At 38.7% G+C, this 23,619-nt stretch overlaps 4 protein-coding genes and 1 long non-coding RNA gene across 6 annotated transcripts; 2 read left to right on the forward strand and 3 right to left on the reverse strand.

Annotated features, from left to right (window-relative positions):
* Positions 1-579: 579 nt before the first annotated feature.
* On the reverse strand, positions 580-2,096 carry LOC103435977 (trihelix transcription factor ENAP1-like). Its single transcript, XM_008374404.4, has one exon. It carries the CDS (start codon positions 1,626-1,628, stop codon positions 753-755), a length of 876 nt encoding a protein of 291 aa, XP_008372626.4. The 5' UTR covers positions 1,629-2,096; the 3' UTR covers positions 580-752.
* A 369-nt stretch (positions 2,097-2,465) lies between these two features.
* Positions 2,466-4,678, forward strand: LOC108173411 (uncharacterized). Its single transcript, XR_011580589.1, has 3 exons — positions 2,466-3,184; positions 3,280-3,837; positions 3,930-4,678. It is a non-coding gene; the product is annotated as an uncharacterized lncRNA (long non-coding RNA).
* Positions 4,679-4,892: 214 nt separating this feature from the next.
* On the reverse strand, positions 4,893-9,627 carry LOC103435837 (phosphatidylinositol/phosphatidylcholine transfer protein SFH9-like). The gene is made up of 17 exons (XM_008374254.4): positions 9,221-9,627; positions 8,933-8,982; positions 8,526-8,826; positions 8,334-8,433; positions 7,861-8,127; positions 7,676-7,753; positions 7,489-7,590; positions 7,368-7,417; positions 7,154-7,253; positions 6,971-7,057; positions 6,784-6,882; positions 6,476-6,569; positions 6,291-6,356; positions 5,780-6,171; positions 5,595-5,669; positions 5,247-5,426; positions 4,893-5,140 (listed from the first exon to the last, which is right to left on the reverse strand). The coding sequence occupies exons 2-16, from the start codon at positions 8,937-8,939 to the stop codon at positions 5,370-5,372; spliced, it is 1,875 nt and encodes a 624-aa protein (XP_008372476.3). The 5' UTR covers positions 8,940-8,982; positions 9,221-9,627; the 3' UTR covers positions 4,893-5,140; positions 5,247-5,369.
* A 3,341-nt stretch (positions 9,628-12,968) lies between these two features.
* Positions 12,969-16,603, reverse strand: LOC103435834 (uncharacterized). Its single transcript, XM_029102504.2, has 3 exons — positions 15,304-16,603; positions 13,729-15,071; positions 12,969-13,293 (listed from the first exon to the last, which is right to left on the reverse strand). The coding sequence occupies exons 1-2, from the start codon at positions 15,947-15,949 to the stop codon at positions 13,969-13,971; spliced, it is 1,749 nt and encodes a 582-aa protein (XP_028958337.2). The 5' UTR covers positions 15,950-16,603; the 3' UTR covers positions 12,969-13,293; positions 13,729-13,968.
* Positions 16,604-19,338: 2,735 nt separating this feature from the next.
* LOC103435836 (uncharacterized) lies at positions 19,339-22,640 on the forward strand. Of its 2 annotated transcripts, none has more exons than XM_008374253.4 (10): positions 19,339-19,726; positions 20,052-20,396; positions 20,787-20,859; positions 20,988-21,100; positions 21,198-21,282; positions 21,423-21,495; positions 21,712-21,767; positions 21,851-21,916; positions 22,299-22,364; positions 22,446-22,640. In XM_008374253.4, exons 1-10 carry the CDS (start codon positions 19,557-19,559, stop codon positions 22,524-22,526), a joined length of 1,128 nt encoding a protein of 375 aa, XP_008372475.2. In that variant the 5' UTR covers positions 19,339-19,556; the 3' UTR covers positions 22,527-22,640. The 2 variants fall into 2 exon arrangements, with proteins under 2 accessions (XP_008372475.2, XP_028958338.2); XM_029102505.2 differs by having other exon boundaries at positions 19,417-19,726; positions 20,049-20,396.
* The last annotated feature ends 979 nt before the right edge of the window (positions 22,641-23,619 follow it).

A 23,619-nucleotide genomic window follows, 5' to 3' on the forward strand; every position in this document is an offset into this window, starting at 1 on the left:
GCTTTGAACGTTGTGTTGGGAGCTCCTCAGATTTTTACTTTCCGTCAACGGGCGACGTTTGACTGATGTTTGATCCGGAAAAGTAAGTTGAATTAAAACGTGGTTGAACAGTCATTGTACTAGTCATGGTTGTAAATTCAGACCCCCTCTGAGTTGGTATCTCAGTTCCATTACAATGGCTGGAGTTCATATTCAACCCGATCAGATACCCGGGGTGTGTGGAGGATACGTCGAGGCGTGCAAGTGCTGCTCCGAAGGGCCATGCGTTCAAAAATGGTGAAGGATTGATACCAGGAGGAAAATAAGTACGATGGCAGTGCCAAGAGCTTATCAGAGCAAGTTTACCAACTTCAATTAATATCCTAGTGCACTTAAAAGCCGCGGGCATTGTATCCAAACCCCAACAGAGAAGAGAAGGGGCTTATTACCAAACATTGAGAGCATAATCCAAAAGTAGAAGGAGTTTTAACAAAACACTTTCGGTACTGTTCATTTTTAACGAAAAACCATTTTTATACCTTTTCTCTGGTACTATTTACTATACCTTTCGTTAGTTTTCCTAAAGTAAGGTTTCAGATCAAACCATGAAACCTAACTTTACAACTAAAAGATTACAATTGCACCTGGAACTATATGACACCAAGCATAAATTCTGGGCTTCAGCTGTCAACTATACAAATCCATTTCAACAAGAAACACAAAAACCATAACATTATCCCTACTCAAATCGAAAATTGAAAACCAACCTTAGATCAGCTGCTGCTCAGCTTGTTGGAAGACCCGAATGCGGTATTAATGGAGTCAACGATCTTCTGCTGCGACTGCAGGATCATGCTGATCCTCCTCTTCTCCATCTCCACTCTATACCTCTCTGTTTCCTTCATCATCTTCATCCTCCTCTTCTCCACCCCCATTAACTGCTGGGCGAATGCCCTCATCTCGTCCGCCAATTCCACCACCATTTCCCTACCCCTCTGCTCCGGCGGCTCCACCACGTCGCCCCCGCCCACCGCCTCTCTCCCTCTCTTTAACTCCGCTGCCGCAGCGGGTCCCTGCAAAAACGACGCTTTCCCGGAAAATCTGTTCACAAACGTCGGCCTCCGCAGGATGAAGTCGATGCTCCGGACCTTGTTGGAATTCTCCTCATCGTCGTCTTCATGGCCGCCGCCGCCGCCGCCGTGATAATCACGCTCTTCTTCTTCTTCTTGCTGATGTGGCATCTCCGCCATGGGCATGGCAGAGATGGGCATGGGCCCGCGTTCCATCTGCTCCATGAGCTCGAAGAAGGGCCAGCCGGACTTGGTTCTCTGGCCGAGGCGCTTCTTCACGGCGCGGTGTCGCTGCCGGAGCTTCTCCATCTTGTGGCGGCACTGCGTGGCGGATTTCGACGGCTTGCCGTATTCGTAACCGCACCGCGCCGCCACGGTTACCGCCACCTCCTCCCACTGGTTCGACTTCAGCTGGCCCCTTCTCAGCGCGTACCACTTCTCCTGGTAGGCCCGGATCAGCTGCACCGTCTCCTCTTGGCTCCACGGTAGAGGATGAGGCTTCTTAGCGGTGGCCATGGGCGAGGCGGAGACTGAGGCCTTGGGGGAGGCCGTGGGCGACGGCGGTGGTGGTGTGGACATTGCTCTGGGGTTGGTTAGGGCTAAGAATTTGGAATTTTAGGGTTAGGGTTTGGGAGGGATTGGGGTTTTTTGTTTGAGATTTGTGGAGGTTGGTGGTGGCGGTGACGGTGGTGGTGATGGACCGATGGAATTTGTGGGGTGGATCTGTGCATGGGGCCCAGCAGTGGGTTAGTCAAAGGTTCCGAACCCGGTTTGGTGTTTAAAAGAGTTGGAAGAAGCATATGGAAATAGTTGGGCTTTGAATAGTTTGTACGGTACGGCCTCAAGTGAAAGGAGTTGCAATGTTCAATGATTGGATAATAGATTGCGTATTATGACTTGTGCAATGCAAACAAAATTTAGAGCTAGTTGTGTATTGCCATGTTTCAAGAAAAAAATAGCTTCTGTTGCGTGGTGAGAATAATCAGCTTTGTAAACAAACAGCCAAGTGTTTGATTAATAGTGTTACGTAATCCGTTCTTCATTCAATTTCAATTGAATTATTCAGAACTATAACTACATATAATACAAATATTTTGTGATTAGATTCTGGAGGCACACACAACACTTTGGTGTTGTGAAGATTTCTCGTTGGAATGTTTGTCGTTACTTGGAGATTCAGTTCTCAAGTATACTATAAGCTCCTACCCACATAAAATAGGAATCAAACGGAAGATACAAGTATCAGATGTCTTCGATATTTCAAGCTATAATTTGTTTTCATAGTACTTAATATATCAAAATGTTGGAAGATCCTAAAATACAAGAACTTACATTGAAGTCTATAACTTAGGCATCAAGGTACTCACCCAAAAACAATAATTTTATGTGTGTTTGACATGGATACATACGTGACAGAGCATTTGAACCACACCGTTGGGCAGCTCCAGGGCAGCGGTCTAGAGTCCCTAATCCGTGTAAATGCGGAGCCGACACCTCAGAAGTGCCTTTGGACAGCAGATTGCAAACTGTAGAACCGGTAAAGGTCGAAAAATTCTGCGACAGAGGTCGCAGATGGATGAACTCGAAGACCATAGCGAATTATGTTGAGGCCCTCATAGGAGCCTACTATGTTGGCGAAGGATTGTTTGCTGCACTACATGTGATGAATTGGCTTGGTAAAGGTTCTAAATTTGAACCCACATAAGCCACTGAAGCCATTACGAGGGCATCCCTCCGATCCTACTGCCCAAAAAATGATGAAATTGCTGTCTTGGAGAAGAAGCTTGGGTACCAATCTTCGGTGAACCTCTGAGCAAAAACTAGGTGCTAGATATTGTTACCAGGTTTGCACTTGATATTTTCTTCAGATTTTAGTCATTTTTTACCTGTTGAATATTTTGACAGAGGCTTCAGTTTCTTGGCGACTCGGTGTTGGATGTGCTATCCGGGACAGTTGACAGACTTGCAATCAGCTGCTGTTTGTAATAAAAACTTTACCGGAGCTGCTGCGAGAAAAAGCCTTCACCAGCATCTTCAACATTGCTCCGGGTTACTTCTGAGTCATATCGCAAGAGTATGAGAAGTTGTGTACTGCTGAAGCTCTGAACACCACCATCCTACTCGAAGACCCGAAAGTAAACCTCTTAGTTCTTTGCGACTTAAACTCTAAACAGTTAGCTGTTTGTGTTAATCTGAAGTTACGTTAATAACTACGAAGTGTTTATTGCAGGTTCTTGGGGACATGGTGGAAAGCATAGCAGGGGCAATAAACATGGACAGCAATCTCGACCTTAACAAAGTATGGAGGGTGTTTAAATAACTATTATCTCCGATCGTGACCCCTTCCACTCTGCAATTACACCTGCTGCGTGAATCGAGCAAGTTATGTGGTTCTATTGGGTACTTTGTGAAAGAAACTTGTAATAAAGAGGATTCAATGGAGCATGTGGAAATGACTTTGCAGCTGGAAGATGGTCTTTTGGTTGGGAGCAGGTACAATCGGAGCAGCAAAGCTGCTAAACAGCAAGAAGCTCGTCAACTTTCGAAGGAGCTCCAGGGTTGCCGTTCCTTGTCTAAAAGGAGAAAACTTGATTCCGACCACATAGATGAGCTATCTTCCGAAGTCATGCAGATTGAACCCTGCAGCCAACTGACTGATGTTGTTCATTCTTCAGAGCCAATCAGTCGAATCGAATCATCATCTGCAGAGTCGAGAACAAGTCCTGCCCCGACCAATTTTGATTCCAACCAAGTCTACAGTCACAACACTGCATCCCCAATTTGCCTGGTTAGTGAACGATTGAATCAACTTATTACGATGCTCACGATTACCCTTGTTTTCTCCCATTTTCATTTACATGCTATCATTCTTGTTTACAGCTATGGCTTCGATCAGCACGAGGAAAGGAGAAGCTCGGATTTCTCTCTTTGAGCTGTGTAAGGTAATGCAGTGGCCGATGCCTACATTCAAAATAACAAAGCAAAAATCGAGGTGATTCGAATCAACCAAACTGCACTCAAAGTGTTCTCTTTTCCGAGGGGCTAACTAACTAGTGTCATCCTAGTGCAGAACTCCGATTAAATTCGGAGAGGGCTCTGAAAAGAGAATGGGTTCAACAGCTACGCATGGGAATTAAGTTTGCAGACACCAAACTTTGGCACTGTTGTATGCAGAGGAGATCCTAGAGCTGATAATAAGAGTTCATATGACTCTGCAGTAGTTGCCCCTTACAAGCTTCAACGACAGTGAAAACTTACAATTGGGTGCTCTTGAGGGGTGAGCATTGGCTGGGTTGGTTGGGTTGGTCTCTCCAGCCCGTTCGCCAACCCAATAGGTTTGGGTTGACATTATTAAAATCCATTTTCACCCAAGAAAATAGGCAAACCAACCCACCCAAACCATTTTATGACGGGTAGATAGTTCTGTGGGTTGGAATTATTACTTTTTTTCTTATACTGAAGTGTATATGAACGACAAATAATCCAAAATAGATGTCATAGTAGGCTTAAATCATGTGAATTTTGTGTTGTAGGATCATTATTTGGTACTTGATACTTAAATTGCATCATTTTGACTGAAGTATAAATAAACAAGTGTGCTTAAGAATTGACCATCTTTAGTACATGTATGTTTAAGAATTGTTCGATATTCGGGGCGGATCAATTTCAATCAGGTTAATAATAATACTTCAACCTAACCAACCTGTTCAACGAGTGGTCAGATTTGTACCCGAAAATGAATGTTTAAAACCCAACCCTCAGTTGTGTTGGTCGGTAAACTCACTAAAGCGCCCACCCCTAGATGGTTAGCAAATAATGTACAGAATCAATAGACATTGTAGATGTAAAATCTGCTTTTGTAAATTCTCTATTGGTATAAAATTCAAAAGGGTCAAGTATTATACTGTATCACAATGAAAAGGGGGAAAGAAAGAGAGAAAAATGGTCATACTATGTACATAAACACCAAGAAGGTTATAAACACGCTTTTCTTCGCTGTAAAGATGAGTTCCGTGACCCCGATCAACAGCTTTATTCTCTTTACTCTTCATTCTCTCAATAGCTACTATCAATTGCCAATTACCAAAAACCTGCACCGGAAAAAAGAGATTAGAACGAGATTTTGTGTGCTTGTGCACACAAGGACAAGCGTGAGAGTGAGAGAGTCAATAATATTGGACGGGAGAGACAAGTCACCTTAAATGACAAGCCCATTAAAATTGGCTCAGTGAACTCGGATGTGGTAATATTTGCATTTGTGAGTGAACAGGCATTGTTGGCCAGCAATATCAGTGGACTCTTGTCCCAAGAAACTGGCATTCATCTTCCTGGGTCGTGGTCGTAACTGCAACTTCTTGGCCAACATGAGTTTGATCCCTGCAATTGAGAAAGCCTGATGTTAACGGTATATTCAAGTTGTGCCAGCGACATAAACGAGTTGTATGAATTCCTATCCAACCGCATGCAGGTAAAAGGAGGTTACAAATTCCAATCCACGTTAATAAACTACATTCAACTTTATTTCTAAAGGTGATAGGAACTTACGGTTAAACTGTCGTCTTTTAAACTTTTCAGCGACTTAGAAAGCTCCACTTGCTTTGATGCAGTTGCGAACAATGCCTGAAAGAAAAGCTCTTGGATTTAGTAGCCGACTCTAATACGACAGAAAGAAACCTTACTGGTACATACTTCAAAATAACCCATGGTTACAAGAAAGAAGGTTGACTTACTTTCTTTGTCTTCTGTAAGTCGTACTCTATAGATTTAATGCGATTTAAAGATTCGTGAAGCATGTCTTCTTTCTCTTGAGGAATTTTAGTAGGTTTGTTTGTCAAATTGGTAACCAATCCTTCTAACTGCTGCAGCCTCTGCCAGAGGGGGCCTACATCTATTCCCTGTGAATTCTGTTGTTCCTGAGAACTTGGATTTTCAACTGGCAGAGGTTTGAATCGTGTTTTTAAGCAGCTATCTGAATAACATGCTGCAAATATCCTCCCTAACATTGGGAATACGAGATATATGCCTGTTAATATTTTGAGTATGAGGTGAACGGTTAAACTCGCTACATGTGGAATGGATGTCTTCAGCGACCTTCTTGGGGTGAAGTTAATGGGTGAATCACCTGTCAAGAACAAAAACTTGAATTAGAAATTTCCAAGTCTGAGGCATGAAAAGAAAACTGCCAGGCACTACATCACGAGTAAATATACGAAGCTTGATAATTGACCGATGATCACCTACTTTTTAAACTTGAGTTAGCAACTTCCATTCTTCCTGCAGTACTGCCTGATTCAATGGGTGAATCACCTGTCAAGAACAAAAACTTGAATTAGAAATTTCCAAGTCTGAGGCATGAAAAGAAAACTGCCAGGCACTACATCACGAGTAAATATACGAAGCTTGATAATTGACCAATGATCACCTACTTTTTAAACTTGAGTTAGCAACTTCCATTCTTCCTGCAGTACTGCCTGATTCAACTAGGCTGCAGGGAGATGCAGCAGACTCAGTTGCCCTCTCCTGAGACAAATCAGACGAAATATAGAGGACGAAAAGTTAGAAACTGATTGATATTTTATCATGTGACTGGATATAAACCTAGCCACGATCGTAAGTAAAATTTTAACTTTAGTAAGGTATATAGATGCTAATAATAAAGTAGCTATTAGAGATGCATTCAGTAGTTAAGTGAAAGGAGATGACACCCAAGAAAAGAGAACTTCAGAAAATTTACTTCGTCAGAGTTAGACTTTGATAGCTGCAAGAAGGCAGAAGTACTTGACCTCATTTCTGATCTTGACTCAGCTGCAGATACTATTTCACTATCTGTAATCTGCAAAGTAAACCCAAGCAATGTGAAATATGATACATGGGTACAAGGTAATAAGAACAGTATCCATTGAAGGTTTGGCTTAAGTCACCTTAGAGGTAAGCAGCTTGATTCCGACATCGTCACCATCAGAACCTTTGATTTTCCTCAGGTGCATTGTTTCTCCAACGTGTACCAGCTGCAAACAGAAGTCAAATGAGTAGGGAAACTGGCAAGAAAACCCCCAATATTCAGCCTATTAACCCAAACTACTGTTAACCCACTAGAATCATACTTTCATTATTTCTGGATCATTCCAGGGTCCCTTTCCAGACCTAAGGCACCCGCCTTCATTTGGACACGAGCAAGTTCCCCCAAGGAAATCCGGAAGTTGGCTGTTTAAAGAGAAAGTTGCTGAAATAAGTTTCGAAACACGAACCAAAAGTTCCGACAGCCATTATATTCATTAAAAAATCGAACTAATTTATCAAATAGTAAGAAATCCCAACCTCAAGTCTATGATTTCCAAAAGCTTGTTTTGAAATCTGTTGCCTAAGACCTGCAGAAGCACTTATTAGTAGTCAATAGTACCTTCAAAATGAAAGCATCAAATGAAAAATATCCACATACATGTATCTTTCCAGTAGTCCTTGGGTCAAGAAAGCCTTTTGCTGTGTTCCAAAGTAGCTTGAACCCATTACCAGCATTTACCACAAACATTTGATGTAATGTCTGTGGAGAACAAGCTAGTATCAGAAATCAATAAAAACGATTTCATAAAATGTTATCAGTTGGTTTCAGATAATATTAAATCCACCTCAGGATAGTTATCACCGTCCATTTTCTGCATGCGCATAACAAGGTCATGTGCAACCTTGCCAAAACTCATCCAGTTCTGCATAATAATAATAATGATAGTAAATTAGGAAAAAGTATAGTTATTGCAAAAAATACGTATGATACATAGAACTGAACAAATGAAATTGAGACTTAATAAGTTACCATCCCCTGGACATCTAGAATAGTGGTTGTAGAATCTATATGCTTTTTGGCCGCAATAGAACATGCTGGGAATTTCTCAGCAAAAGCCTTCTCAAAACCCTGGACATGATATTTTAGAAACCGTTCCACTGTGGTGACATTCATTAGCTTGCTAGGTTCAACTTTTCCAAGTCTTTCAATATAAAGAGGTCGCCCTGCCTTGTCTACACCATGATAACCATGAGGATAGAAACGCTGAACCTCTTCATATTCACTGTACACAAAATCCTACAAATTTATCATTGTAACACCTCTATTAGAACTTAGAGAATGAAATGAAATCTCCGCTAAAACAGGCATTAAAAAGTTCCTCGTGTTTGATATTCTGTAATCTTTACATATTACAGACAAAAGAGTCTTTCTTTATCAAAAGAAATGAGATATAAAAATATATGTATCAGTCGTCCTTCGAAATACTCTTAATAGCATTATACCTTCACAATAGATTCTACTCCATACTCTCTCCTCCAGTTGAGCATTTCTGCCCACATTTGAAAAGATTTATCAATGTCAAACTTCCTCGCCTTCAAAAATCTGCATAAACACGGCTTAGCTATTAGTAACCAAATCCAAAAAGCTAAAAGGACAATAAAAAATATACACTATCATTGCAGTGAGTCAATCACCTCAGCATTGTATGATAATCATCGAATTGAGCCGGGAGCATATCTTTAGCAACCAATGCATCGCGAAACGTAATCACAGCTTCTTCCTCCTCAGCATCCCGAGCATTTTCAATTGAAATCGATGCGTAGCGACAATTGGCCACACGCGTGCCACGCTTTCTAGGAGTGTTTGTTAATCTCAAGGAAGCATTTGTCGTCCTTTTCTTAAGAGATCTGCTCCGAGGTCTCCGCCTCTCGTCCTCGGAGGTTTCGAAATCAAAAGTTCTAGTCTTTTCGTCTTCTTGCAACGAAATTACTTCTCCTAAAGTTACATATCGAAATGCAGAAAAATGAAAATTTTGGATCAAACATAAATATTAAGATCCGATTTTTGTATATAATTTTACTGAGGAATCGGATTAATGTACCTGGCATTGTTGCTAATCGAATCGGATTACAGCTCGAGCTCAGATTACATCTGCATCGAATAAGATTAAGAACAGCAAAAACAGAGAAAATCAAATAAATAAATCATCAAATTTACGAATAAAAACCTAAATTTCTTAGAAAATACTCAATAGCTCAAGAAAACGACGAAATCTACCAAGATTCTATCACAATCTCCGATAAAACCGGGAAACGGATCCGAAAACAGCATCCAGAAGCGAAAATTCAAAGCCACAAAAAACTTTAAAAAAAAAAAATTGCATTCGTACCATAAGCTGATCAGGTGATTGAATCGCAAGCGCAACTGCAAATTTCCGGCGAAGCACATTCGCCGGAATCGAGCGCGGGCGTGGCGGAGAATTTCGGAAAGAATTGAATTGTTGATGCTGCTTCTCTTTCTCTCTCTCTGAGAAATAACAGGTGATGAGAGAGAGAGGAAGAGAAAGCGAAATGGAGGTTGCTTTCGGATTAAGATGACATTTTTTTCTTAATTGTTTCTCTCTCTAAGCAGCGAACTGTGATTCTGAAGACGAAGAGGCAGAGGGAGGAGAGAGAGAGAGAGAGAGAGAGAGAGAGAGAGAGAGAGAGAGAGAGACGACAGAAGGAACGTAGCCGAATCGGAGAGGAAGAGAGAGAGGCATGTCGTTTTCAAAAGCGTTAGAACAAGACGTAGCGTACAACGGCCGCTTTAGCTCCGTCGTCTTTTTTATTTTATTTTTTATTTTATTAACAAAGGGTATTATCTATTATCTACCCTAAAAAGAAAGAGTTGAACTTAACCTCACTATATCAGTCTCGACTCAAAAGTTTAAACTTTGTAGGTTGTTGCAATAAGGATAGTTTAATTATGCAATTTTCCAAGGTATGTTTAGTAATTTTACACCTAAAAGAATTTGAAATTTCCAAATATCATTCATGAGTAGACTTAACAAACAAGCTGTTTTTTGTGTTTAGAGTCGTGTTCGACACGTACACAATATGTTAGTTAACATGTCTATCCATTTATTAATAAGACTCATTATGGGCTAAATCGAATTCTATATTTCTCGTGTCGTTTCGTATTGTATCTAAACTTTTCAGATCAATTTGTGAGACCAAAAATTGTTTTCTTATTGCTAGTGATTTTTTTTGAATTTAACCTAATAATAAACGGTATAAAGAGTGTTCGAACTTAAGCATATATGATGAGCGCTTTTAGTTTAACAAATATAATTACATCCAGGTATGCAATTGAGCTATATTTTTTAAATTTCTATAATTAATAAACTACAATGGTCAAATCGTGACAATCAAAATTTAAGGGCCGAAGTAGAACATTTTATTTTTGGTAGGGTCGAACTACGAGAACAAAAAACATGTTTTGACCTTTATTTTATTTACTCTTTAGTTTATTGTTGGTTGGCGCCGTTTGTTAACGGGAGACGGAGGAGGGGTTCATTGGTGATTAGGTGCTGTAGAGTTTACGCTACGCATGAGGAGACGGAGTTTCGGTGCGTAATATTTGTGTGGGTGCCACGTCATCGTCCACACGGTAGGTGACACGTGGAGGGGCGTCGGTGATGTGACGGTGCTCTCAATCTCTCAAAATTGGATGCTGATTCGAAAGAATAAGATGCCACGCTTTGGACCGGGAGGGGAAACAAAGCAAAGGTCGGCCCTCGTGTACCTACTACAACGCACACCTCCCTTTCAAATCTTAACTTTTTGTTGAGTCATTTGTGTAAGAAAGTTCCTCGTATGAAAATTCTATTCTATTTTATTGGAGAATTTGCATAAATGCTATTTGAATCTTTACGTTGTTTTAATTTTATTATAGAGATTTGACGTAAAAATAAGTGTCGGCTGTTGACTAACTGACGTCTTCCTCTTCCTCCTTTATCCGAGCTTGGATTTAATGATTATTTTACATCTTTGTGCAATTTCATCCATCTTTTTGTAATCACGTGACAAGCACGAGGGTTCTTTTTCAATGACATTTGCATCAGTTCATGAGATTATGGTGTTTGACACCGTTAATTCCATTAGCTTACGCTCAAATTGGCGTCAACTTTGGTGTAGGTTAAGGGAGTTTATACGATCACACATCGTAATACTGTGCAATAATGAAAATGCATTGAAGAAGGACTATCGCATTTGTCATGTGACCATTAGGTGACAACAAAGTAAATAAAAACGAACACAAATTATAGATTAGAATGGTTGTGATACATGTACTTGATGATTGATGATTTGCGGAAATATCATTTTTTCACTCATGATTTTATAATCCACAACATTTAATGAAAATTAAGATTGCATCTTTTGAAGAAAAAAGTTAACCTTTTTATTTTGTCTAAGTTAAGAAAGAAAGAATCATTAGTTTTTCTTTCCACTTTTGAACATCTAGAAACGCCCTTTTTACACGTTTAACATCAACCAGCTGATTAGTATATCCTAACAAATAGTACCTAACCGCAAGACCTAATAGAGTTGATGTCACGTGGCACATGGAGACAAGGAGTACACGGCCACACAAGTTTCATGGGTAGAAACAAAGGGAAATAGATCATCTACAGATCTCTTCCACAAAGTTCATCAAGTCCATAAATTCAGATCCTAAAAATTTAATTCAACGGTAAAATTATTACAATTTTTAAAGTGAATCCATGTTTGTAATCGTTTGATCAAATTTCAATGGTCTGAATTTATAGACTTGATGAACTTAGTGGAAAAGATCTGAAGAAAATCCATTCCCAAACCAAAGGAGGCCGCTTTTATGCATGTGACATGAAAGGGTGCCAAAATTTTAATATATATACCTTTTGTTTAGATACCAAATAAAGTCATATGATATTTGTCATATTTCTTATTTATCATCTCTCTCTTTGTTAAGAAAAAATTGAAACAATGGTTCCTGAATTTGACCCTATTAAAGTTTTGGTATCTGAATTTGTCACAATGTTGAGTAATAGTCTTTTAGATTAACTTTAACACGGTTAGAAATTTCATTCAAAATAAGGGGTTTAGAGAGCTGAAAAAGGGATGAATGTTTTAACAGAGTTACCCAAAAAGATCGTTGCTCCATATGGCAACAAGTTCATGGGCCAATACTCAGGTAAGTCTTTAATAGTTTGAATTACTCGGTAATCACTTTATATCCATTAAATTAGCAAATAAGTAAAAATATTATTTCCTCAATTCAAACCTGATTGTTTATTTTCCGTACTACTGAGTAGTCCGAAATATTGAAGAAAGATTGTCAATACTCACATATTTTTAGTTTATGGACCAAACTTCAGACGAAAGTTCATAGACTACAACTCCAATTATCTCTAATATCTCGAAATCACCATGGACATGTACTTCAAGCGGCTAAGAGTTTTGTCGCCGCACCCACGATGTGTTTGGTTTCCCCTTCTCTCAATATTTTGTTTTGAAAAATATTCTCTCATTCAAACCCAAGTTGCCTGTTAAACAAACATGTTCTTTGACAGGATCATTGCTCCGAAGATTCTGTCTGTTTTTATTAACCTAGTTTGAGTCAAGTCAAGGAATCAAGGGTGGCAAAACATGAGACTTAATCTTCATACTTGATCCCTCACCTACCTGGAAGAGTTGTCCTTTTGGATTGTCAAGCTTTGTTTACATTAGTTTCTTTAGAAATACTTCCATTTGTCACGGGTCCAACTATCAGAGATTCCCTCTTCACAAATTTCATTTCAATAATTCGAAAAAGACGAGAATCAAACTCTGACCAAGATCATGGAATAATCATTCTTTACCACTTGAGTTACAAGCCTCCGAAAATATTCTCTGAATAAAGAAAGATTCACCGTTAGTCGGAAACTGTAGCGAAATCTTTCTTATTAAGATGATGAAAATGCAATGAGAAAAGTGAGAAGAACATGAGAAGCTAAAAGGACAATCAGTACATCCATCTGCAACCCTCAGGCCCATAAGTTATGGTGGCTATGATTTGGGGGGGCATTTTCCTTTTCATATCATTTACAAAAGCAAAAACAAGGTGGGACAGATCAGTTGAGGAACATGGTTGTGACTGGTGAACCCCCACTTGTTTTTTTTTTTTTTTGTCCAAATTCAAAATTTAATACACACAGCACAAAAGTGATCAAGAGTAGGCAATCGGCAGCTACAATCTAACTACAGAGCTTTTGTAGTGGGAATACACAAATTGGTTTACAGATTCCTTCCAACCATAGATCAGATTAAAAGGACTTGAAGCAACAAGATTCCGATAAATCACTAGTCCGGGAATTACTGTACAATTGTACATGCTTTAGGAACTTGTACATTCGAGTGCCTCTGAGGGCGTATTTAGGCAGCGTCTTTTATTCAAACTCACCTGAAAATGAGATCAATACAATCAGCACTCGTTATTCGGAGAACACAGCAATGGAAATGAAAGCATTATATGATTATGAGCCCAAAACATGGACCTTTCTGTATTTCCCTTCTGTCATGGTTCTGTGTATGAGTTCTCATGTGCGCTTGTGTGTGTTACTGTGTTTATAACTAAAGTGATAGCATTCATTGGTTTTGTCTCAAGTCTAATGACTCCACTGCATCGTTGCATTTTATTTTTGATAGGTGGCGTTTCTGTCTTTATATATGTTAATAAGGGTAGAATAGAAGCAAACCATGTTGCTTCTTTGATGACGAAATCAAAGTTACAGTACAAACAATGATCCTAGCAGCACAAGACATGGATGATTCTGACAAAAACATGCAATAAGAAGTTAACAATGTAAAAAGACAATTAGGAAACACTATGATTCACCTTAGAAGACAATGGCGCGCAGGATTTCTTATCTGCTGAATCTTGCAAAGTGGGTTCCCGATCTCCTCCAAACATGATGGGGTTTCTTGCCTCTCCCCATGTTCAGAAGAGGAAGTCAGGTTCTCTTTTCTCTCTTCTAGAATCTGTAGCTTTTCCATTAGCAAATCATCCTCAGTGTCAATCTTCAACCTTTCATTATTTACTGTGGACAATGATTGAGTCTATCACCAAGGTTTTGCATCAGGAGTTATCCATCAATGGTAACCCACAATGCATATCCAAAGAACTTGCAATGAATTTAGGTTCAGTATCCACCTGGCTTGTACTTGGAAAACCTTGTAATAACTCACTGCTCCTGACCCCGGTAGCTCCAAATGTAGAAGCAAAATCTTGGGATCCATCCAATGCAGTATAAAATGATGATCTACTTTCTTCTTTCCAAAGTTCAGTTTTACCATCAACGACATGAACATCATAAAAAGCTGGCTCAATATCAAGCATTGAACCATGCAAATTTCTCTGAAGATCCCCATCATGCCATCGCACTCCATCACATTGTAAGTTTTCCTCAGTACCAATATGAGCTTGGGCTGCTTCAGGAGTTATTTCTTGGCACATTACATTATCCGTGTGTACTTTTTCTTCCCTTTCTGAAAGTACACATTTCTCAAGTGAATCCTGTTCATTAGGATGAATTTGTTTTTCAACAAATGAAGCGTCATATTGAGAAGTACTATTTGCAATATTTCCGAATTCCATACAGTTAGATTTACTATCAGCAGTCTGCTGCAGCGTCAGTAGTGCATCTGTATTTGACTTAACAGAAGGTGAAGGCCTTTTTCCCGATTCACACAACATAGCACTCAAATCAGCATCAGACCATTCATTTCCTAAGAAGCTCATTTGCCTATATGATTCAACTTCCCTCTCCAAAAAATGGTTCTCCATCTCCCTCCTAAGAAGAATCTCTTTCAGAACACCCATCTCCTCTTCATCATAAACAAATTTTTCTTCCATCATCCTCTGATACTGCCTCACTTCCATTTCTATTGATGCTTTATCCTTTTGCAGACGTGCTATCATGGACATCGCTTCATCAGCAGCACTTGCAGCAGCAGCTCGCTCTTTCTCTAGCTCTAGATAAAGAGCAGCACAAGCAGCTTTCTCTTTTTCCAGTGCTTCTTGCAACATCCTGAGTTTATCAGTTTCCTTTCCAACAACGTGAGACTTTTCTTGCGTATAACTAATGTCCACGTCTTTACTCTCACCAAATGATCCACTCAATTCAGAACTTTGGCATATACTCTCAGCCATATCATTTCCAGTTGGTGCTTTCACATAATCTAAAACGAAAGAAAATCCGCAAAACTGAGCAAATCATTACCAATACAGTAAAAATATAAGTTCATAAGCAATTCTAGTTTAAAAGATTTTCGAAAAATTGCAATAAATTTGATTGACACTACATTCTACTATATATATAAATCCACACATTAAAGAAAAAAGGTTCCTCTAATATAGAAAAATATGAAATCAAGTATTGAAAACAACCAACCAAGTTTAGATATTCCTCACCTTCTCTACCAGCTATGGCAATTGAGCTTTCACCTGACATCTCTCTTGTATCTCTGTCATCGCAAGGAAAGGGGAATATGTGAGAAACCAACTTTGAACTATCACTTGGATAGTAAGAAGGAAGCCTTCCATATTCAGGAGCCGCCCTCCTAGAGCACCGAATTCCAGTCCTTTTCTTCAGAACCATAACCCTCTTCCCCTTAGCGTCGTACCCACTTTCCCTATCAACCAGGTTTTGCAATCTGGGACTCGAAAATGGACTAGAATCTGCTTCACCTTGCAACTCACGAACTCTATTCTCACAATTTACATCTCTGATCAGTTTCGTATTCAAGTTGCACCTTTGATCCCTAGACCAAAGAACATCAAACGGGAACTTGCTATTCACCAACTTATGGACAGCACGGATCGTCCCAACAGGCCCATCAATAAGCAACAACTTATGTAAGCAAAGATCAGGGTTTCTATACCCGAAAACCCCATTACATGGACATGGAAAACAAACCCAGAAAATCCCCAACAACTTGGAAGCGAAAAACACGAAAGCAGACACGCATAGCAGGATATAAGCCAAACCCAGGTCGATAAAAGCTCCCAAAAGAACAGTAAAGGTCCATGGCTGAACTTCCCGGCAAGCAAAAGCCATCCCTTTTCAAAGTAATCAAAATTCTGGGATTTCACTGAATTGTGGGAAGCAACTGAAGAATCATACCAAATAAACTAAGAATATTTTGCTGAAATGGGCGCAAAGAATTCACCAAACCAAAACCAACTCAGTTGGAGACACATTAAAATATCAAAAGAGAAAAAGCTAAAACTAAGCTTCTAATTGAAAATAGTGCATCATGATTATAAACACCCTTGAAGGAAAAAAAATAATAATCCAATATTTATGCGCTAATAATCATGGCCTACACACCAACTAGGTACAGGTCAATGAAGCACGAAAAAGCTTAGCAAATAAGGAAGGTGAATATAAAAATATATAAAAAGAGCTGAAAAAATAAATAAGTAAAAATCTCAACTTTTACAGGAAATTGGTAACTTGGAGAGCTGAAAGGGAAACCCCAGCAAGGATTTGGGGAGATCGTGATGGGTTTGGACTTTTGAGCCGCGAGGTCGGAGGAGCAGCTTCGTTCGCAGAGTTTTGGAAAGAGACGGCTTTTTCAGTTGGGGAAGAAAGCGAGGAAATAGCTCGTAGCTGGCTGCTGTCGGCAATTACGGTGTCATCTGTTAAGTTGTTGTTTCGTATAATAAAGCCAGCTACTTTCTGGTATTCGCCAAATTTCGCACATGTTTTGGCAACTGTATTGTATTGTTATGTGCTGCGCGCCAAATTCCCCTCAAGGTCAAGGGTACTACGACATCCCTTTTAGTGTCGTTTATGGGCTTGCAAGCATGTTGAGCTATACATACGAATAATTTATTGATGTGATTACTACAGTGTCACTTGGTTTTGTCAATCTATAATTATAATACATATATCTAATTTTATGAATTATCACATTGTTTTTTTTTTAATGAATGAATTATTACATTGTTCGTGCTTTCACATAATCATATTATTACATCATTAATGTTGTAATATTACATTATTAATGTTGTAGTACTACATTTTAAAGGAATTCTTAATTAATTTGACGGTAAAAATAAAGTGCGATGCAAAAAAACCATAATGATTCATTTAACTTTTGGAGGAAAAGCCAGTATCTAACCCAACTTTTAAGGAAAATTGAACAATCAAAGACTTAAAATAAAATGAGAAAATGCAAGGGTGTGCTTTTTTTGTTAAATCATGAACGAAGTGTGAGCCAACCAAACCAACCATATAGTTTCACAAGAACATGAATGAATGATCCGCCTAATAATTAAAGTCATTATGATATGGTTGGAACATGATAATTATTAGGGTCTAGTGATATTTCTTTTCATTTGTAAGTAAGAAGTCTTAGGTTCGATTCTTTGTAAATACGAATTTGAATCACATTATTATTAGATCATTGTGAGGCTAAGCCCACCATTCCCTCTTAGCCTAGATAATATCGTTTATTTTAAAAATAAAATATCACCTATCGTTATTCATACTCTTGAACAAGTCAGTGTACACCAAAGAGGAAAGAAGGCAAAACCTTGGTGCCACGAACATCCCTCGTAATTTGGGTTTTGAATCAAGACAAATGTTTTAGAGTTGACTCTTCTAGAGCACTTCCACCTATAGGACAATAGGCAATTATTGCCTTAGTGAATAGTAACTATCCGATTGCATTTTACTTTGTAACTAAATTTTATGAGCAACTGGCATTACCAATTTTGTCACGTCATGTGTCATTATCCGAATGGGGTGTGCTATCCACACACCTCATTTTACTTCTCACACACCTCTTGATAATTTATGTTCGTTGATCTTCTTCAATTCATCTGATTCGACGATCGAAAATAAAAAAGGTGTGTGAGAATTAAAATGGTATGTGTGAATATCACACCCCTATCCAAATTTACAATTTTTCTACAATAGTATGGTTGAATATTTATAGGACATATTTATTTATTTTTCCCTTTTTTTTGTATTTTTATTTTTAACATTATTTTCTAACCAAATTAATTTTAATATGTATAAGTTAATTTAAAAAAAATTCTAACCAAATTAATATGAATCGTTTGATTATTTAAATTCAGCATACCAGATTGTGCCGTGTGGGCACAACAGTCACTTTGAATATTTAAAATTTTTCGAACCCAAAAATGGTTGAATTAATAAACACCGTTAGATTATATGACCGTAGGAAACCCATCATGTGTATTGCACGCGCCTGACGCAGAAAAGTTTTACACATGGCTGACTTCACATGGTCATGGATGTCAGCCCTTACTTCAAATCACACTCGGGGGATGGGCCGGGCACAAATTGGTTGACTGTTTCGTCAGGTAGGCTTGGGCCTACGTTTTTCCCGACTTTTTTCAATGGCCCAGATCTGCTTTTTCTTTTTTTTTTGGTCAAAAGTGCCCAATTGTAAGTGTTTCTTGTGGATCAAACTAAGGTGGCTGGTTGTTGAGTGTATTTTTGCTCTCTACTATAAGTGTTAATGACTATTACCATCACATTATTAGAGCATCTTCAATAAAAGTTCCTATTTAGAAACTCTCGCCACCACTTTTAAGGACTCATTTAGAAGCTTTAGAAGAATATTCGAGTCCCTAAAAGAATATTGTTTACAATGGAAATTCCTTATAGTATAATCCTTAAATGTAGGGACTAAAATATTTAAAAAATTATTATTCATTTCATTGAAGTATTGTAACCATTGATAAAAATAAAAAACTATCTCTACCATTGATTTTTCAAGAATTAAAAAAAAAGGCATATGAGAAATTGCCTCACTCACTTGGGTGGGTTCAAAAAACAAGGAAAAAAAACATAAAGAGTACACCATTCCCACTCAAAAATAATAAGGAGTCCACTATTTGAGTTCTTATACGTAGTCCTTATATTTGAGAATTTTGTTGAGGTATCCGGCGAGTCTCTCTGTATTGAGATATTTTGAAGACTTCAATTCTGGGCCATTGGAAGTCATTTGTCCCTATATTTAGAGACTATATGGTTGTAGGGACTCCATTTATAATCTCTATGAGAGATGCTCTTATGCAGTTGGACAAGTGTTATTTAATCTATTTACTTTTTTTTTTTTTTTGAAACAACATATATTACGTTAAGGAATAAGAAATAGGAGAATAAATTAGTATCGAGCTAGCAATTTATGCGAAGTAAGACTCTCTATAAATTATCTGTTTTATTATTTTTTTAATACAATATTTTATAATATTGACACAAGAATTATGTTAAAAATATAAAATAATAAAAAATTAATAAAAAAATTTATTTTTGAAAGAATTTTCTTAGCATTTCACGTTTTACTCAAACTACTTTTGCACAAGTTTCAAAATCAAGTCATTCAACGGTTAAATTTAGAAGATGTAGGTCAAACTTGAGAAGATAATTTTACCTTGCCTAAAGCCTAGCCCACGACCAAAAGATCCAATTTTGTTAAACGCAAGCAAGTTCGTCTTTTACCATGGCTCACTGAGGATCTCAGCCCCTCTTAGCAAGCATATACGGTATACCTCTGAAGACTCTAGTTCCCCACTGACCACTCACATCCAAGCAAATGGAACAAGAGCCGCCAGTCCTTCTTCCAAATGCCACTTAGCTGATTGCCTCCACAAACACAGGGAGGAGGAGAAGGCAGACGTCTCCAATGGCGGTTTTGGCTCATGGGTTTTATCTACCCCCACCCACACGGACACCCAAATCGTCAAATCGGAAACTTGTTGGGTATTCGAGCTCTATCATTGTCAGACGCAGATTGCTGACGGACGGGAACGAATGCGTGCAGGTTTCCGAACTCTTCACTCCCAAGACTTTCAGGTAAGTTAAACTTTATTGGGTAATTTTTGTTGTTGTATTGGTGTTTGGTTGCGGAGAAAATCTGAGGGAAAAAGAGGGAAACTTTGAAAGATGTGAAAACATGGTTAAAGGGTGTCGGAACTGAAAACCCAACTCGTGAATAAGCTAATATTTGAAGTAGGAGCTGCAAGGTTGAGGCTTTTTCTTTGTCACGAGTGCTTCTATCCTTACCAGCTCAGAAATTGATCCTTGACGTTCTAGATATTCAAATTTGATGGTATTAGTTGACTGGTTTTTCGGTATTTAGTCGGTTTTTTCATTGTTGATTTAATTTTTGTACTAGCAGGATCAGAAGCTTTTATGAGGAGGATGCAGGAAATAATGAGGTTGAAATATCTAAAGACATTCTGGATGGGGAAGATGGGATTTCGGATGAGCTGCTTGGAAATGTTGTGAATACTGAAATTAGTACAGAAAATTCATTTCTTGCTAAAATAGCAATTGCACTAGGCGTTGCCGCAACAGTGACTCTGATATCGGTTGGCATCAAGGGTGCACCCGCTATTGGGTCATCGAATGGAATTCAAATTTTTCCAGATAGTTCATCCTCTTCAGTAATGGCTTCAGCCAATGTCAGTTTCACCATCAAAGCTTTTGGGTACAGCATTGTTCTCCCAGCATTTGCACCGGGGTAATATTCTTAACATTTTTTTTCTTAAACATGCCTGATGGAAACTCTCTTTACTCTTTTTTGGTTACAGTTAATTGAAAGACATTGCTGTGTTATTTCTAGTACAAGTGGTGATTTTTCATGGTACTTTGTTACTGCTGATTTTTCATAGTACAAATGGAAACTCTCTTTACCTTTAAAAGCAGCTGAGACAAATAGAATAGTACTTTGTTACTGCTGATTTTTCATAGTACAAGTGGTGATTCGTGATCATTGTAGCAAAATAGAAAGAGATTATTTTAGATGTTATAGCATAGGACTCCATAATGAAGTTTGCTTCACCTCATGGGGTAGTTGGTTTCTTTATTTATTTCTGAATTGGGCATGAGTCATGACTATACATGGTTGTAGGTGGATCTACTTTTGGTTGCTTATGGCTGCAGGCTGTGGACTTTGCATTAGTGAAGAAGCTCTAAATATTTGGGTCTGTCCTCTTTTCTGGTATTCTATTTCACAAGCTTAAATATTTAACTTTGAATTTATCACTGTTTCTATATCCATGGTTTCAAAGCCGGTTTGAAGTTGTGAGTAATCTTTTTGAAAACAATTTAGGTTGGCATATCTTTGGCTCGGATGCTGTCTTTGGACGGGACATGGCAGATGTTTGCTGAATCTTTTTCGAGAAATGCTCCATATATCATATCCACAATTCTTTGGGTGTATTGGTAATATGGTCACACCATTTTAGTTTCTAGCATTGTCTGTCTATACGCCTTATAATATTGACGATGGGAATATTACTTTGATGTTTTCATATTTCAGGGGAGTGTGCATCAGTGATCTAATACCATTTTATCTCGGGAAGCTTTTTAGAAAATCCAGGGCCTCTGATGACGTTTTCTCGAAGGTTAATCTTACTCCTACCTTCTTGCTTCAGAGTTCTTATACATCTGCAGTGCTCATTCCCATGATGCACATACCTATTTTCTGCAAGTGGTAAGCACCAATTTTGTGTTTTAATGAAGTTTAACCTGATGCTGGATGCAGTTAGGGATTGGAAAAGAGAAAGCTTTAAGCATAACCTCTGCAGTGCAAAAATATGGCAACCTCATCGGTTTCGGTAAGCTCTAAAGCTTATTTGTTTTATATCCTTTTTATTATGTTTTGAATGTGCAAAGTTATGAATGATTCAAAGTTTTAGTCATGAGTTGACGTACTCCCATAGGCCAATATATGTAAAAATTTTGAGGTAGTGTTGTATCAGAAGATTATAACAATCCATTATGCTTGAATTCTGGTATTAGATAGTGACGTTTCAGTGCATTTTGGCTTTCAGTTGAACGATTTTCGCTTGGAGTGAGAAATCCAACGGCTTTTCTAGCGGGGACCTTGGTTAGTCTGATATAATTGATCGTACATTTTGTTGGTATTTGCTTCGATTGACTTGGGAATGACACGCTTTTACCCGAGTGCAGGGCATTTCTTCAGAGTGTTTCTTTGCTGGAGTTTGTTGTGGCGGTTTGATCACCCTTCCCCTCCAGGTCAGTTTAGTTCTGTTAAAAACACTTAAATCTATACTTAACTAGGTACAACTAGAAGACACATCTCAGGGACACGCTCTAGCTAAAGTTGCACTTTGGTGGGCTGGGGCAAGGAATTGGTAGATCTATGATTAAAATCTTGTTGTTTTTAAAAGATCAAAGAAAAACTAGAGAACTTATATTGATATGCAGCCAGTTTGAGCGCAATTCGTCACTCGTTGCAATGCTTGTCAAAAGGAGTGAATTTTTTTTAGAAGTTTCAGATTTTCTTGGCTTTTGAAGAGTAATATTTTCGATGCTGGAAAAAACAAGTGTAGAAATTGATATCCAACCTTCGTTCGAGTACTAGCCTAACTTACTCTCTTTTGCTTTCTGATCTCAGTTGTTAATAGGATTCTTCCTGAGGGAGCGCCCCGTCTTTGCCCTCGCTACTGTTGCAACAGCAATTGTATGCAGGAACTCTAAATCTATGAATGAAATTATCACTTTTTTTTTGTAATTTCATGAATCTAACTTGAAAACTTTCCAGGGCATTTGGACCATCTTCCCTTACGCTGTGGCTGCATCAACGGCATTATTCCTTTACCTGAGACACCGCTACTCTACCTAGTCAGAATACATTCCCAGAAATAGAGGATAGAAGTTATAACATATTTGTATTTACAGAGAAATTACTGTGATTATTTTTGGAGTAATATTCAATACACCATGTCTCTGAGAATTAGTGACAAGTGTGCAAACTCACTTGAGAGGGTTTAAAATAAGTGGTAGCCCCAACCTACCATCCATTCCAATCACACCATGTCTCTGAGAATTGGTGATTGAGGGTTGTGAGAAGCTTTCAAGCTTGAAACATTGCAACGCACTTGAGGGATTGAAAGTAACTGGTAGCCGCAGCTTAGTATCGATTCCAATTTCAGACGCATTCCCACCATCCCTTTGCCAATTTGTAATCGAAGATTGTGCTGAATTATCAAGCCTGCAAGGCGGTCATGCATCTCCTGAGGAGTTGAGTATAACGAATTGCCCCAAGCTATGGAAGAGTTCAGTTGCAAACCATGGGAAGAGTCAGACCGCCCTCTGGAAATTGGTTATTACAAGCTGTGGACCGGAAATGACTTCTACGCCATCAGCACTCTTGAGGACATTTCTTTACACGATTGCATATCCCTTCGCCAACTGATAATGCACGACTGTAAAACTTTGAGGCATCTATCACTCCAAACCTCCTCTATCTGAAGTTTTGAGGACATCCTGGTGCCATAATTTTGAGGCAATTCCGAGTTTAGACAACCTCACACCCGTCCGTGTTGTGACCAGTGAAGAATGTCATGGACTGACAAGTCTGCTGAGTGGGCTCTCATCCTGCACATCTCTTGTCGAGTTAAGAATACTGTTTTGTGAGAAATTACAATACTTGCCGACAGGTTTACACACTATTAACTCGTTTGAAGAAATTGTGTATTTGTTGGTTCTGGGAGGAGCTGGATTCTTACCCGGTTTCTCAAATTCCATCATGAAACGTCTTAGAATTCTACGGGTGGCCTAAGTTCAAGTCTCTGCCTCCACTAGTTCGTCACTCGACCAGTCCTGTAACAGAGGTGGCTATATCTTATTGTGAAGGGCGACTCTCCAGAGTGGTTGGATGACCTTACATCTCTGACCAAACTGAAGATCGGGAGTTGCAAGAATCTCAATTCTCC

Source organism: Malus domestica, chromosome 05 (genome assembly GCF_042453785.1).
Source record: "Malus domestica chromosome 05, GDT2T_hap1".
Classification (NCBI taxonomy): domain Eukaryota; kingdom Viridiplantae; phylum Streptophyta; class Magnoliopsida; order Rosales; family Rosaceae; genus Malus; species Malus domestica.

Bases quoted from the DNA above. Each gene is read 5' to 3' on its own strand.
- LOC103435836 (XM_029102505.2), top strand. From the start codon at position 19,557: ATGGCGGTTTTGGCTCATGGGTTTTATCTACCCCCACCCACACGGACA. The intron at 21,283-21,422 runs GTTAATCTTACT...TGCTGGATGCAG, and splicing joins CTGATGACGTTTTCTCGAAG to TTAGGGATTGGAAAAGAGAA. The intron at 21,768-21,850 runs GTTAGTCTGATA...ACCCGAGTGCAG, and splicing joins CTTTTCTAGCGGGGACCTTG to GGCATTTCTTCAGAGTGTTT.
- LOC103435977 (XM_008374404.4), bottom strand. From the start codon at position 1,628: ATGTCCACACCACCACCGCCGTCGCCCACGGCCTCCCCCAAGGCCTCA.
- LOC103435837 (XM_008374254.4), bottom strand. The intron at 7,591-7,675 runs GTGGATTTAATA...TGTTCTCCACAG, and splicing joins ACGGTGATAACTATCCTGAG to ACATTACATCAAATGTTTGT. The intron at 7,418-7,488 runs GTATGTGGATAT...GTGCTTCTGCAG, and splicing joins GGACTACTGGAAAGATACAT to GTCTTAGGCAACAGATTTCA.
- LOC103435834 (XM_029102504.2), bottom strand. From the start codon at position 15,949: ATGGCTTTTGCTTGCCGGGAAGTTCAGCCATGGACCTTTACTGTTCTT. The intron at 15,072-15,303 runs GTGAGGAATATC...CTTTCGTTTTAG, and splicing joins TGCCATAGCTGGTAGAGAAG to ATTATGTGAAAGCACCAACT.